Source organism: Lacerta agilis, chromosome 2 (assembly GCF_009819535.1).
Source record: "Lacerta agilis isolate rLacAgi1 chromosome 2, rLacAgi1.pri, whole genome shotgun sequence".
Classification (NCBI taxonomy): Eukaryota; Metazoa; Chordata; class Lepidosauria; order Squamata; family Lacertidae; genus Lacerta; species Lacerta agilis.
The window spans coordinates 114,549,519-114,564,892 of NC_046313.1; the positions used below are offsets into that span (position 1 = coordinate 114,549,519).

The following is a 15,374-nucleotide window of genomic DNA, read 5'->3' on the forward strand; positions in this document are numbered from 1 at the left end:
GGTACGCCCATGGGTTCCTCCAGACTTGTTTACAGAGAATCCATCTCCCTCCCTTGACCAATTCACTCCGCGGTGCTCATCTTTTCATGTCCTCCATTGTCCTGTGCACACAAAAATGGTTACCAGGTTAACCCTTTTTCTCCAAGTTAGCATTTTTTTGCCCATGTGCCAAATCATGGGCTGTGTTTGAGCTTCATTCAGTCGAGATACTGTCTCTGTGTGTTTTGCCATTTTTATAAATTATTCCAGTAATTTTCTGCAGTGAGGTTTTAATGCTCAAGAATCACCATATTGTGCCTCTTTATAATATATATATATCATAAAGCAAGCAGGTGTTTGTGTGAAACAGCTCCAAATGCCACGGTGGTATGAGACAGAATGAAGAAGCAAGATATTCGGCAAGACAGCTCTGCACTGGGACTAATATGCCTCGTTTAAACATGCCAAATGCCCATTGATTTAAGGAGTGCCAAGTGTGAGTCGACTCTTTGGACTGAAAAGCCAAATTTTTGACTTTGCACATCAAGGAAATAGAGGGATATCTGAAGAGATTCTAAATAGCGGCAAATTTGATGGATCTAACTTGACTCTGTGTTTCCCAGTTGCATTTTATGATTATATGATCACCAATGTTTTAATGGTGTAGCGCCATGATGTTTCTTGTGTTTATATGAAGGTTTATAAATATTCTTAAACAAGCTTCAGGGATTGGGAGAAATAAACGGTTTGGCTCTGTTCTAGAGTTGGTTTCGAAGTGCAATTGTACTCGATGACACTGAGATTTTGATCCTGCGTTTTTCAATGTGTTGATAACCTGCCCCTGTTATCTATTGATGGGAAAAACTGAGGTGTGTTTGTAGGTCTGGGGAGGAGCTTTTGGGGAAAGGAATAGTATTATAGAATTTGAGGATTAGTCTCAATGTCAACTGTGTGTCCATACATCCAAGAGTCTCTTGACCTGCCATAGAGTCCTAGTTCTGCTGTTTTTGTCTTCTTTAAAAACATATATATATACACGAAACAAAACTATCAATGTTACAACGTACAACACTGTTGGATAAGCTACCGGCTGGAAGAGGTCATTCTAGGTTTCAGAGAATAATAGGCCAGGAGGCAATCTTTATTTTCTTTATGATGGGAGAAAAAAAGGCATGACTTGCTGCCTGTATTGAGTCCAGTGCTATGAATATACCCCAGACACAGAACGATGGAGCAAGATTTGTGTGAATCCTCTCCATCTTATGCTCAGCCTGCATATTTGTGTAAATAAAACATATCCGAAAGACACCGTCTTCTCCAGTCTGTACCTTGACTCTAAAGAACCCAAACCGCTGTGGACTCATGACAATCTGTGGAGAAATCTGCTGAGACGATGAACAAGCTTATTACCTAACTAGCTGCCCGGCCACGCGTTGCTGTGGTTTATTTTGCTTTTTTTAAATTCTGACCCCGAAAGTATTCTGGAAGCTCCTGTTTTCATTCTTCCCTGTCCCTGTAGAGTAGGGGTCAGCAAGGGGCCGGGCCGGTGGTATTGATCACTTGGGACTGTGTGTGTTCATCATGCGAAGTTGCGGCGGCCATTTTAAGTGAGGGCACTGGCCACTTTATGGAGGCCTACTGCGGGCCTTGTTCTGGTTTTTTTTACTGTCAAAGCGCAACCACCACCCCACATAGACCCCCCTCCTCACAATTAACTGGCCCCATGCTCTACGCCATTAAAAAGAGCATTCTCCCCCACCCCAGTCCCAAAATTACACACCCCAGTGACAAAATCCCCTCAGAGCTGGTCTTACTCACTGCGACCTCTCAGGCAGTCTTGGGCTTATTTTGCTCCCACATTTTTCCCCTCCCCCCTCTCTTCCGCAACTGCCCTGCCTCCTGCTCCGTCTTTTTTCCACATTTCCACTAAGCAGTTTGTGTCAGAAAGTCCTTGGGTGCTTACAGATGGCAGTTATAAAATGGTGGACAGGGTTTTCTTTTTGGCGCAGGTCTGATGACGTCAACAGGCAATCCGCCTTTCTGTTGGATGCTGTTGGAGTCTTCAGTTCTGTTGCTGGTGACACGTAATGTGTGCACCAATTTTTTTTGCCTTTATTCTATATTTTGGACATGACAGGTGTGGTTTTTTAAAATTTTTATTATGCTAGATCCTTCCTCGATGGTCATGTTACGCTTTGTCCTAATTTGATGCTGTTTGGTGCAGCAGTTACGGAGCAAGGTGGTGTCGCGCGCGCAATGGGAATATTTTTATATATATAGATGCCTGCAACTGATCTCAATATTTACAGGTGATTTGTTAAATAGCTTTACAGCCTCCTCCACACTACATTTCCTTACCAACAAGAGCAACAACACATTTAATACAATACTGTATTACACTTTAGGCTATCATTCAAAAACTTCCCTTCCTTTCTCCAGCAAAATGGCTATAAAGGTGAAGCTGAAAAAATTAGAATATCGTGGAAAGGTTCATTTCTTTCAGTAATTCAACTTAAAAGGTGAAACTGATATGAGATATACTCATGACATGCAAAGCGAGATATGTCAAGCCTTTATTTGTTATAATTGTGATGATTATGGCGCCCAGCTGATGAAAACCCCAATCATTACAATTATAACAAATAAAGGCTTGACATATCTCGCTTTGCATGTCATGAGTCTATCTCATATATTAAACGCCAGTAGCTAATGAAGACAATTGCTTACATAAATGAACTTTCCCACGATATTCTAATTTTTCGAATTTCACCTGTAATACTTCTGGGCAACTTTACAGGACTGGCGTAACCCAGCCACAGACCTGCTCCCCTATTATATGGGTATACTAATGGTGGCAATTAAAAAAAAACTCTGAATCGTACAGTTGGAAAGGACCCAGAGGATCATCTAGTCCAACCCCCTGCAATGCAGGAATATGCAGCTGTCCCATACAGGGATCAAACTTGTAGCCTACGTTCCCTAACTGGGAACAAAATCATATCAAGAGAAAGAATACGAACTTCCTCCCATCTCATGTTCTACGTTGCTCCCCTTGTGAGGAAAGTTTACAACATTTGAGGAGGTTTATTTAGGGTAAATAAAAATAAAAACAAATTCCCTCAAACCACATCAACTGTGCCCAATCCCCATAGAAATACAAAGGATGTGATGCTTGGTTGAGGAATATAAGATGGCTTCTAGACTATTTATATTTATATTTATCTAATTCTGCAAACCATCCCAGAGAGGTTCACAACATACGTCTGTAGATCATTTTAGGACAACTTTCTTCCTCAGAAATGGAGAGGAGGCAGAGATAATGGAGTCTTCCTGTAGTGGAGGGTTTTCCCATCCTTTTTCTTTTTAAATGGATTTTATTAGAGTTAAAAATAAATAAATACATCCACTCCAGGATTGTTGTTGTTCAGTCGTGTCCGACTCTTTGTGACCCCTTGGACCAGAGCACGCCAGGCACCCCTATCCTCCACTGCCTCCCACAGTTTGGCCAAACTCATGTTAGTAGCTTCGAGAACACTGTCCAACCATCTCATCCTCTGTCGTCCCCTTCTCCTTGTGCCCTCCATCTTTCCCAACATCAGGGTCTTTCCCAGGGAGTCTTCTCTTCTCATGGGGTGGCCAAAGTACTGGTGCATCAACTTCAGGATCTGCCCTTCCAGTAAGCACTCAGGGCTGATTTTCTTCAGAATGGATAGGTTTGATCTTCTTGCAGTCCATGGGACTCTCAAGAGTCTCCTCCAGCACCATAATTCAAAAGCATCAATTCTTCGGCGATCAGCCTTCTTTATGGTCCAGCTCTCACTTCCGTACATTACTACTGGGAAAACCATAGCTTTAACTATACGGACCTTTGTCGGCAAGGTGATGTCTCTGCTTTTTAAGATGCTGTCCAGGTTTGTCATTGCTTTTCTCCCAAGAAGCAGGAGTCTTCTAATTTCGTGACTGCTGTCACCATCTGCAGTGATCATGGAGCCCATGTTATCACTCCAGGATAACACCCAACAATTCCTTATTGCCCAGAGGGGCAGCTTGGGAAAATGTCCTGCCCCTCTTCTCTCCCCCACCGCTACTCCTTGCCCCACAAAGCAAAAGAAAAGCTTCACCCCATTCTTTTTCCCACCTCTAATTCCTGCATGGCAGGGGGTTGGACTAGATGACCCTCGGGGGTCCCTTCCAACTCTACAATTCTTTGATTCTATTAAATTCCTTGCCCCCCCCCCGTCTCCTCGCCAAGAAGAGAGACAAGCAGCAGGTGCCCATTTGCACGTGGGGCAGGAGAATCAATCTGCGCAGTGATGGGAAGGGCTGCTCTATCCACTAGACCTCATTTCCCCCCCCCCATCCCTCTTTTAATTTAAAAATGCTGCTTTCCTGCTCTTTCTCCCATGGCCATGTTCGCTTGGGAGCCCGAAGTGCCGGCGAGTGTCCCCACCCCACGGCCAGGAGATGCCCAAATTCCCATCTGTGCAGGGCGCGCGTTTCCTCCTCTTTGGCACAGAGTGGCAATGCTCGTGCTTAGGCCCTGCAAGGGTTAAAAAAGAACCGGATTCCTAGAGAAGAAGGAAATTTGGGGTGGAAGGAAGGCGAGGGGGCTTCCTCCAGAGCAGAAACTGCTCCCCGCTTTGCAGAAGAAGGATCCTCTGCTTTTCCCCACCGCGCGCTGCATCTGCGGCTCCTCCTGCAACCCGGTGAGATCCTGCAACATCCTTTTGGTGCCTTTGGTGGAAAGGAGGAGGCGTCGCCTGAGAGACGCAGATCAGGAGAACCATCACAGGAAACAAACAGGGAGAGGGGTTGTTCGTGTCTCCGTTCCCCATTTTCTATTATCTAATATGGAATCACAGAATCGTAAAGTTGGAAGGGACACCCCGGGGTCATCTTGTCCAACCCCCTGCAATTCAGGAATCTTTTGCCCATGGGAGGCTCGAACCCACGACCCTGTCTATTAAGAGTCTATTGCTCCTCTACTGGCTGAGCTATTTGGGGAGGCTGGGGTTTAAAGTGGGTCTGCGAGGCGGAGGTGATCAGTGGGAGCGGATTGTCATAGAGTTGGAAGGGACCCCCGAGGATCATCTAGTCCAGCCCCCTTTAACGCAGAAATATGCAGCTGACCCATATTTTAATATTTTGCTGGAAGCTGCCCAGAGTGGCTGGGGAAACCAGAGTATAAGCAATAAAATTATTATTATTGTTATTATTATTGTTGTTGTTATTAAGGAGCAAATATGCACTGAGGATGGGAGTTTGGGCTTCTCCTGGCCTGCTGGCAACATATCTCTTGTTATAATTGTTTATGCACATCATGTAATTAAATGGCAATAAAAAGCTTTATAATAATAATTCAGAAAAGAGGCAAGCAGGCAGAGCATAGCCATGGCAGCCAGTAGCCATTGATAGCCCTCTGCTCCATGAATTTGTACTGTCTTCTCTTAAAGGCAGTGCGGTGCAGTGGTGAGAGCGGATCAGGACCACGAATCTCTCGGGGGGGCAACTTTGGCTCACTTACTATCAGCATGGCCTACCTCATAGGGTTGTCGTGAGGATTAAATAGAGAGGGGGAGAGCCGTGCATGCTGCCTTGAGCTCCTTGGAGGAAAAGGTGGAATACAAAAGTATAGAATCATGGAGTCAGAAGGGAACCCGAGGATCATCTAGTCCAACCCCAGTGATGTAGGAATATGCAGGTGGATCGAACCCGCAACCTTGGTGTTACTGGAAATATGCTCTAACCAGCTGAGATGTCAATTTTTCTTCTACAAATCAGTTCAACTGAGCTATCCGCCGATTGTTCTTCTTCCCTTAAAATTAAAGCCCCTGTTTGTCAAGCGGAACTTTCCGGCTTGGTAGCACATAATAAATGTGTGCGCATTCAGACGTCAGTGTTTTCCAGGGGTCACATTATGCTGGGAGTACTTCTGCCCAAGGACACTTTTCCCGCATGAGGAGTTTGGCATTTACAGGATTAAAACCGAGCTTTAAAGAGCATAGATGAAAACAGTCTTTGTTAGTGATCCCTGAATATAGCAATGGGAGGAAGCTGGGCAGGGATGTGGTATGTTTCTCTCTGGCTGATGAGTCTGTGTAATAGGTTATGGATGCAGAATCTTAGAATTGGAAGGGACCCAAGGGTCATCTAGCCCAACCCCCTGCAATGCAGGAATCTCAGCTGAAGCATCCATGACAGATGGCCATCCAACCTATGCTTAAAAACCTCCGAGGAAGGAGAATCCGCAGTCTAAGGGAGACCAAGATGTGGTCTTGGTCTAGGTACTTAGATATTGGGGCAGGGATCCTGCAAACAGGCAGTGTGATAGGAACTTGAATAGTTGTGTGAGCAATAGAACCTCCATATATAGAAGCAGTATTGTTGTTGTTCAGTCGTTCAGTCATGTCTGACTCTTCGTGACCCCATGGACCAGAGCACGCCAGGCACGCCTATCCTTCACTGCCTCTCGCAGTTTGGCCAAACTCATGCCAGTCGCTTCGAGAACACTGTCCAACCATCTCATCCTCTGTCGTCCCCTTCTCCTTGTGCCCTCCATCTTTCCCAACATCAGGGTCTTTTCCAGGGAGTCTTCTCTTCTCATGAGGTGGCCAAAGTACTGGAGCCTCAACTTCAGGATCTGTCCTTCTAGTGAGCACTCAGGGCTGATTTCTTTAAGGATGGATAAGTTTGATCTTTTTGCAGTCCATGGGACTCTCAAGAGTCTCCTCCAGCACCATAATTCAAAAGCATCAATTCTTCAGCGATCAGCCTTCTTTAGCAGTATACCATATCTCAAATGCGGGAAAGCAATGTTGCGTATTACATAATTCGCAATACGAGGGATCAAAATGAAAAATATGTTTTCACCAGAGAACGTTTTTCTGCAGATAAGAGATGGAAGAACAAGACTCTGCCACCCTCGAAGCAGGAAGACTGCCTGACAGCATTGTGACTGGGAGCACAGGGGAAATTTGGGGTGAAAGCAGACACAAGACATTGAGGGAGAACATCCATGGCTCAGGTGTGCACTGCCAACAGTTTAGGCATTTCCACTACCAGGCGGCCAAGACTCCACGCGAAGTTTGCAGCCGACTCCACCATCTCTGCCGTCAGTGGCTGAAGCCGGAGAGACACACCAAGACTCAGATGCTGGATATGGTGGTCCTGGAGCAGTTCCTGGCTGTCCTCCCCCCGGAGATGGAGAACTGGGTGAGGGAATGCGGAGCAGAGACCAGTTCCCAGGCGGTGGCCCTGGCCGAAGGTTTCCTCCTGAGTCGGGCAGAGGACCAGAAGCAGGAAGAGCTGCAGGTGAGAGTTTTGTCTGGATCAGGGAAAGTGAACCTGGTTTCCTCTAGAGGTTGTGGAACTAAAACTCCCATCATTGCTGTTCATTCTACATATCAACTGGGAATGATGGGAGCTGAAGTCCAGCAACTTTTGGAGAATATCATGTCAGCTACCTCTGAACTAGATAATCCCAAGGGGCTCAGGATGTGAGGGGGGGGATCCCAGAATTCTCTGCCTCGTCTCCAACTTTCTGTGGAAGTCAGCCAGACAGATAGGCAGTGCCCCTAAGGTTTTTGCGTCTGCTGTTTCCATGCGATGACTTCAATGCCTACTTCTGTTTCAGGTAAAGGATCTGGTAGCAGAAATGAGAAGCGATTTCCCCAAAGCAGAAAGGAATCTGTCAGTCATCAGGCAGAAGCCTCTGGGTGAGGATTTAGGGGTAGTGTTTCAATATGGTCTCCCTCTGTTCATTTTGAAACTAAGCCATCAACTCTGGGGTCAGTAAACTTATTCAGCAGGGGCCCGGTCCACTGTCCCTCAGACCTTGTGGGGGGCCAGACTATTTTTTTTGGGGGGGGGGAGGATGATTCAAGAGCACCACGAGCCCCGGTGGCTGCTTACCTGTGTCTTGCGAGTGGCAGGGGCTGGCAGGGGCCGGCGGCGGAGGGATGATGAGTAGAGCACAAATGGGCTCCAGAGAGGGGCTGCTTAAAATGGCGGCCGTTTGAGCCCTGCTGCTGCTGCTGCTGCTGGCACCAACAAAGCCCAGCCCCCTTCCTCCTCTAGGCAGGGCAGGAAGAAGCCAGTAGGAGGGAGGGAGGAGGCGGTGGCGCTGCCGCCAAGGGAGGGAGAGCAAAAGAACTTGTGCACTGGTGATCCACGCAGCGATTTCCGGACCATCCACAGGCCGGATCCAGAAAGCAATTGGGCCTGATCCAGCCCGGGGACCTTAGTTTGCCTACCCATGCATCAACTTCTTTAAGCTTTTGCGGGGAGACAAATCTCCACCCTTTTCCAGGGCTCGAAAATACCCTTATTTGCAATACTTTGTGCACATGGATTTGTGATCAAGAGCCCTAAAGGGTTGCTATGCGTTCACACACTGGAGCTATCAAACAGATGCAAACATCTGAAACGTAATAAACAGTTAATACATTCTCTAAGTATCACTTTGTCTCAAAGCCAATTTCTCCTCCAAGTATGTGCTAATGGTTTTGTCTCTGACAGGCAATGGAATGATGCCGGCCAGATGTCCTCAGCCATCTCCTCATTCTGGTTCAGTAGAAGGAGCAGCTGTGAGACCAGATCAGGTAGGGGGATGGATCACTGGGGGGAGAGGCTGGGCCCCACTTTCCCCTCTCACCTCCCTGGTCCTGAGTGAATCTCTTCCCATTGATTTGCTCCTATCAAAGTTGCCCTCAGCGAAGGCTGCAAATGCCACCCAAGAAGGTTTAATTCCTGAGAATAACAAGCAGCCACCTCAATTTAACCGGCTTTTTATGTCGCCAATAGACCATCTCTATGCTACCCCTGAGGAAATGTTTTCCCTTTTCTTTTAGAGTCCCATTTCATTTGAGGATGTGGCTGTGCATTTCACGGATGAGGAGTGGTCGCTGCTGGATCCTGACCAGAGGGTATTGCATAAGGAAGTCATGGAGGATAACTGGGGAATCGTGGCCTCTTTCGGTGAGACCCCCTGTTGCGTCATAGTAATCGTTTTGGGAAATTTAATATTTCTGTATGTGAGCAATCCTAATATTCTGACATAGCTCAACGCATGCAGCATGTTGGATTTTTATTCCTGCTGTTAAATCTTGAAAGTTAATATTGCAGCTAATCTCTCCTGCGTTTTCTCCGAGCGTGCATTCTCAAGATCTGCCCGTCACAACTGTGGCTTGGTAGGTCTTATCTGGTCAGGTTATTTGTGAAATCTAAGTTTCAGAGTTGTGGGGGAGGGAAAACTGTCATTTTCCAGAAGGCCAAAGAGACATCATCAGAAATTGAGTGAATTTCATGAATGGGCCAAATAATAATCCACCTCACAAGAGGCCTTTGCCTTCCTAGGTGTCCAACAATGCTCTCGTTTTCAGAACCAGCTTCCATTATTCCTCTCTCCTAATGGCTTCAGGATTGGTTCTGAATCTGGATTTCCTGGCTAAAACTTTTCCTCATGTGCTGATACACAGGAGCGTAGCAAGGGGGGGGGCGGTCCGCCCCGGGCACCACCCTGCTAGTAGTGACACTTTGGGCAGTGGCCCTGCCCCTGGGCTTTTTTTTTTTAAGCTATTTTTGGTGCTGCCAGGGTGGAGCCGCAGGGGCTGCCATCGAGGCGGGGTGTCAACCCCCTCGCTGGCCGCCCCTGTGGCTCCGCCCTGGCAGCACCGCAAATAGCTCCCGCCCTCCAGCGGCTTTTCGCCCCGCTGGCTGGCTTGCGGAGCCGGGGCAAGGAGAGGGGCGGGCCAACGAGGAGGGGTGACACCCCTCTTCGCTGACCCTGCCCCGACTTGCGCTCCCCCGAGGGGGCCCAGGCAGTGGCTTCGGGAGTCTCTGTGGGCTGCAGAGACTCCCGAAGCTGCTGCCTGGCGTCTCCCGGGCGCGGGGCTTCGCCGCATGTGCGTGCGTCATGACGTCATGACGCACGCATGCACCACGATTCCCCGCCCCAGGGGTGCCTCTTGGCTTCCCGCCCCGGGCAGCCAATTGGCTAGGAATGCCCCTGCTAATACAGCGTGGCTAAGCTCCGTTTTCATTTCCGAAATGCTTCACAACTGAAGCCCAAAGTTTCCCTCTTTGTTTATATTAATTCCAAAGATGCGGTGAAAGGAAGGGCTGGTGGCAGCTTAGTGTAATATGGTTTTTTTTTTAGGGGGGGAGAGACACACCTTTTTACAGCTGGGGTAGCTTTATGTGGTTCCCTCCAGAGGTTGCAGGATTCCACCTTCATCATCCTTGACAGCTGTCCGTTCCAGCTGGAGCTGATGGGAAAGTCTAACAACATCTGGACGGCACCACATAAAAGGTTAAGAACCCCACACGTTTCCCCATTTCCTCTGTTTCAGCACAAGGAATCCACGGCGCGGAGAAACCATATAAATGCAGTCAGTGTGGAATGAGCTTTGCTCGGAAGATAATTCTCACGTGCCATCAAAGAATTCACACTAGGGAGAAGCCATATAAATGCCTTGAGTGTGGAAAGGTCTTCAGGGAACGCAGCCATTTGACTTCCCATCAAAGAATTCACACAGGGGAGACACCCTATCAGTGCTTGGAGTGTGGAAAGATCTTAAGGCACAAGACGAGTCTTGCTTCCCATCAAAGAATTCATTCTGGGGAGAAACCCTATCAGTGCTTGGGATGTGAAAAAAGCTTCGCTCACAAAGTAACTCTCACGCACCATCAAGCAACTCACTCCGGCGAGAAACCACACAAATGCTCACAGTGTGGAAAGAGCTTCACTTTGAAGAAAAACCTCACTTCCCATCAGAGAATTCACACGGGGGAGAAACCGTATAAATGTTTGCAGTGCGGAAAGAGATTCAGCCAGAGCTCCCATCTCACTTACCATCAGAGAATTCACACAGGGGAGAAGCCGTATAAATGCTCAGAGTGTGGAAAGAGCTTCAGCCAACGTACTAGTCTAATTTACCACCAGAAATCGCACGCTGCGGAGACGCAATATAAATGCTTGGAATGTGGAAAGTGCTTCAGTCAGGAGGCAGATCTCGTTAATCATCGAAAAATGCACATCCGGGATAAACCACATGTATGTTTAGAATGTGGGAAAAGGTACACTCAGAAGAATTGCCTTAGAAAACATCAAAGAATTCACACAGGAGAGAAAAAATATAAATGCTCAGAGTGCGGGAAAAGCTTCGTTGAGAGGTCAGCTCTCAAGACACATCAACGAGTTCATACGGGAGAGAAACCCTATAAGTGCCTGGAGTGTGGAAAGGGCTTCGCTCAGAGCTCCCATCGCAATGTTCATCAAAGAACTCACAAACCGATATTCGGTGCGGACGAACAGCTTTCTTCAGATCTCCAGCCTTTATTCCCACCAAAAAATCCATACAGCGGAGAACCCATATAAAGACTTGGAATATTAAAGGAGCTTTAGGAGCAGTTGCTAGCTTTCTTTCTGCAAGAAAAAACCCATATAAATGCTTGGATTGCATGTAGACAGGGCATATGCAGGAAAATTTGTGGAGTAACCATTCAAGTACTCAGAAGCTAGGAGGAGCTTCCAAAAAAGAAGAAACTTCTGTTGTTACCGTTAATTAATTCTTCAAAGATGATTAGAGCGTCATGTACAGTACTAACTTTACCTGACACCAAAGAATTCACACAGGGGCGAAACAATATATTTGCCCCAGTAGGCAAGATGTTGGGGACCAGGCAGGATCCAAGAGTCTAAAAATCCACTTGGATATATTTATATTACAGCGGTACCTTGGTTTACGAACTTAATCCATTCCGTTCTTAAACCAAAGTGTTCTCAAACAAGGTGTGCTTTCCCATAAAACGGAACGTGTTCTGCTTCCAAAGCAAAGTTCGCAAACCAAAACACCTCCTTCCAGATTTGCAGCGTTCTTAATCCAAGTTGTTCATAAACTAAGCTCTTCTTAAACCAAGGTGCCACTGTAAATACATTAGCAGAAGACCAGTGGGGGCATTTTACTGTTTCATCATTTTTATTGGTTTTACAAACATACAGTACATTATACATATTACTTCATGTTCAATCTAATACCTTGGCTTTTATAGCCATGACTACCCTCAATCCTTCCTTCTGGTTTCGAAATTATTTCTCTTTTTATTTTTATACCTCTCAAGTCTATCATTGCTTTAATATTCATATTTAACATCATTATTACTTATTTCATTCTACAACAATATTTCTTCTAAAACTACAAAGCCTCTTGTAATCCCATTAACGTATTTAATTGAGTTTTTTTCTTTCAAATAATTTGTAAATTTGGTCCAGTCTCTTATGAATTTTTGGTCTCGCTGTTCCCGAAGTCTTCCTGTCATTTTATCTAACTCTGCGTACTCCATTAATTTCGTTATCCATTCCTGTTTTGTCGGTAGTCGGTCTTGCTTCCATTTTTGTGCCACTAGGATTCTGGCTGCGGTCACTGCATATTGGAAAATTTTTAAATCTTCTTTTTTAATTTCTGTACCCGTAATGCCTAATAAAAAAAACCTCTGGTTTTTTAGCGAAATTATACTTTAGCATTTTCCTCAATTCATTATAGTTTTTGAAAGATGAAAGCTTCAAAGAGAAATCAAAGGAACAGTATATGCAGGTAAGGTGAAGTGCAATGACTTGCACTCTGTGCTGCCTTTCCTTGTGATGGAGTTGGGAGGGGAAAAAGCACGACTTGCTCTCTGTGTTGAGTCCAATGCTGTGGATCTATGCCTCTCCCCAGACACAGAACAAGAGAGCAAGATTTGTGTGAATGCTGCGAGTCCTCTCCGTCTTATATTCAGCCTGCATATATGTGTAAATAAGACATATCCGAAAGACACTGTCGTCTCCAGTTACCTTGATTCTGAAGGACCCAAACCACTGTGGACTCAGACAATCTCCAGAGAAATCTCCCCAGACATTGAACAAGCTTACTACCTAATGCCTGCTACTGAAGGAGCGTCTCCACCCCCACCGTTCTGCCCGGACACTGAGGTCCAGCGCCGAGGGCCTTCTGGCGGTTCCCTCACTGCGAGAAGCCAAGATACAGGGAACCAGGCAGATGGCCTTCTCGGTAGTGGCACCCGTCCTGTGGAACGCCCTCCCACCAGATGTCAAAGAGAAAAACAACTACCAGACTTTTAGAAGACATTTTACCAGACTTCAGAAGACATCCCTGTTTAGGGAAGGCAGCCCTGTTTAGGGAAGCTTTTAATGTTTAATAGATTATTGGATTTTAATATTGTGTTGGAAGCCGCCCAGAGTGTCTGGGGAAACCCAGCCTGGGTGAGGTATAAATAATAAATTTTATTTGTTTGTTTGTTTGTTTGTTTGTTTGTTTGCACATGATTTGTTAAATAGTTTTCCTCTGTGCAAATGAGCTACACCAGAGGTTTTCGACATTTTTGGGTCCACGGCTCTCTTGACCAACTACATCCTTTTTGCGGCTCCCCTGTGGGGCTCAGGAGCCCAGTTATGCCACCCTTTGCCTGCGGAGCCGGCAGCCCCTCACCCCTTTTCGAACCCCCTCCCTTGTTCCCTCAGCCTCCTCTCCTCTCCCCTCTCCTTGGGAGTCCTCTGGGCAGCCGCTGCTGCCGGCCCTGGTCCCTGAGCTGCCCCCCCCCCGCCCCAAAGAGAGGTGCCTCCTCACACTGCCCCACAGGAGCCTGGAAAGAGGGTGCCCCCAGCCTTAGTGGCCCAACAGAGACTGGCCAAAGGTGAATGTGAGGCCAGCACCTTGGGTGGCAGCAGCGGCCGTTGCCAGGCCTGCGTGGCACAAAGGCTTCCCTTCAGCAGCGGGCACTCAGCTCCCAGGCAGGCCTTGCACACAGCAAGCACAAGAAAGGCCAGCACAGAGCCTGCCTTCCTCCCTGGCCGGCCTCCCACTTGTCTGTTCGTTTCCAAAAGCAAGGGCTGGCAGACTGGCTGGCAGGGCTCCCTCGCCCACTTGCTTGCTTACTCCGAGGCCACCTCAGTTCCTGGCACCCAGCACCCCCTGGCCAGCCCCAGAGGCACCATTCGCCTGTGGAGCTTGTAGCCAGGGCTGTTGCAACAAACAGTTGAGCAAGCCTTTAGGAGTCAGAGAAGCGAGAGGGCATCAGAGGAGGGAAGGAAGGAAGGAAAGAGGGACAGAGGCCAGTGTTGCCCGTGGCCATTCTTCAGGGCACCCGAGGGTGCCATGGCACACAGTTGAAAACCACTGTTCTACAACCATACATGAAAATGGGGAGCGAGAGAGTAGGGGGGGTTCTGTTCAGGTCAAGAGGTTATCTGTATCTTGTGGGAGCGGATTTCATAGTTTCACTACATGTCGCCGCTACAATAAACTTCAGTCTCCTCCCCACGGCATTTCTTTGAAAACACACATTTAATTCAATACTGTAATAGCTTGAAGTGTCTCCTAGACTACCTCCCTCACCCTTTCTTCAGCAAAATGGGTCTAATACTGCTGGACAACTTTGCAGGGCTGGCGTAACCCAGCCACAGACCTGCCCCCCCCCCACCATATGGGTATCTGTATCTGTACTGGTATCAACAGAGTCATTTTTTAAAGAAAACGGTTCACAGTCTGGGAACAAAATCGTATTGAGAGAGAGAATGTGAACTGCCTCCAATCTCAAGTTCTATGTTGTTCCCTTGTGAGGAAAGTTTACAACATCTGAGGATGGGGGTGTTTGGGGTTAAAGAAATAAATAAATTCCCTGAAACCTCATCAACTGTGCCCAATCCCTATAGAAACAAAAAGGATGTGATGCTTGGTGAGGAATGTAATGGGGCTCCATGACAGTTTTTATTCAGGGGTCAGCAAACTTTTTCAGCAGGGGGGGTGGTCCACTGTCCCTCAGACCTTGTGGGGGGGCCAGACTATATTTTGGGAAAAAAAATATGAACAAATTCCTATGCCCCACAAATAACCCAGAGATGCATTTTAAATAAAAGGACACATTCTACTCATGTAAAAACGCACTGATTCCCGGACCGTCCACGGGCCGCATTTAGAAGGCCTTAGTTTGGGGACCCCTGGTTTTTATTTATTAAATTTGTATCCCACTCTATACCTGTAGGCCTTAGGGCAATTCACAACATGCTTCTGTAGACAATTTTAGGACAATTTCTTCCTCAGAAACAGAAGCAGAGATAACAAAGTCCTCTAGCTGAGGGTTTCCCCACCTTTTTTCAGGCCACTAGAATAGCAGGATCAGTGCCCTGCCCACTTTTAGGGATCTGCCAGAATTACCTCAGTTGCTCACAAGGAGGTGGGCGATCTTTGGGACCCTCCAGCGGTTGCTGAACTACAACTCCCATCACCTTGGCCACTGGCCATGCTTGCTGGGGCTGATGGGAGTCGTAGTTCTAGGAAGTGGCCTTGCAATATTTTTTATTGATATATAAATCTAACCAGGCCTTTGACCTTTTAGCT

At 47.0% G+C, this 15,374-nt stretch overlaps 2 protein-coding genes across 2 annotated transcripts; both read left to right on the top strand.

Moving 5' to 3' along the window:
- The first annotated feature begins 4,590 nt into the window (after nucleotides 1-4,590).
- On the top strand, nucleotides 4,591-7,479 carry LOC117042521 (zinc finger and SCAN domain-containing protein 31-like). Its single transcript, XM_033142063.1, has 2 exons — nucleotides 4,591-4,685; nucleotides 6,870-7,479. Exon 2 carries the CDS (start codon nucleotides 6,877-6,879, stop codon nucleotides 7,477-7,479), a length of 603 nt encoding a protein of 200 aa, XP_032997954.1. The 5' UTR covers nucleotides 4,591-4,685; nucleotides 6,870-6,876.
- Nucleotides 7,480-8,921: 1,442 nt separating this feature from the next.
- On the top strand, nucleotides 8,922-11,418 carry LOC117042522 (zinc finger protein 502-like). The gene is made up of 3 exons (XM_033142064.1): nucleotides 8,922-8,955; nucleotides 10,329-10,898; nucleotides 11,043-11,418. The coding sequence occupies exons 1-3, from the start codon at nucleotides 8,922-8,924 to the stop codon at nucleotides 11,354-11,356; spliced, it is 918 nt and encodes a 305-aa protein (XP_032997955.1). The 3' UTR covers nucleotides 11,357-11,418.
- Nucleotides 11,419-15,374: the final 3,956 nt, after the last annotated feature.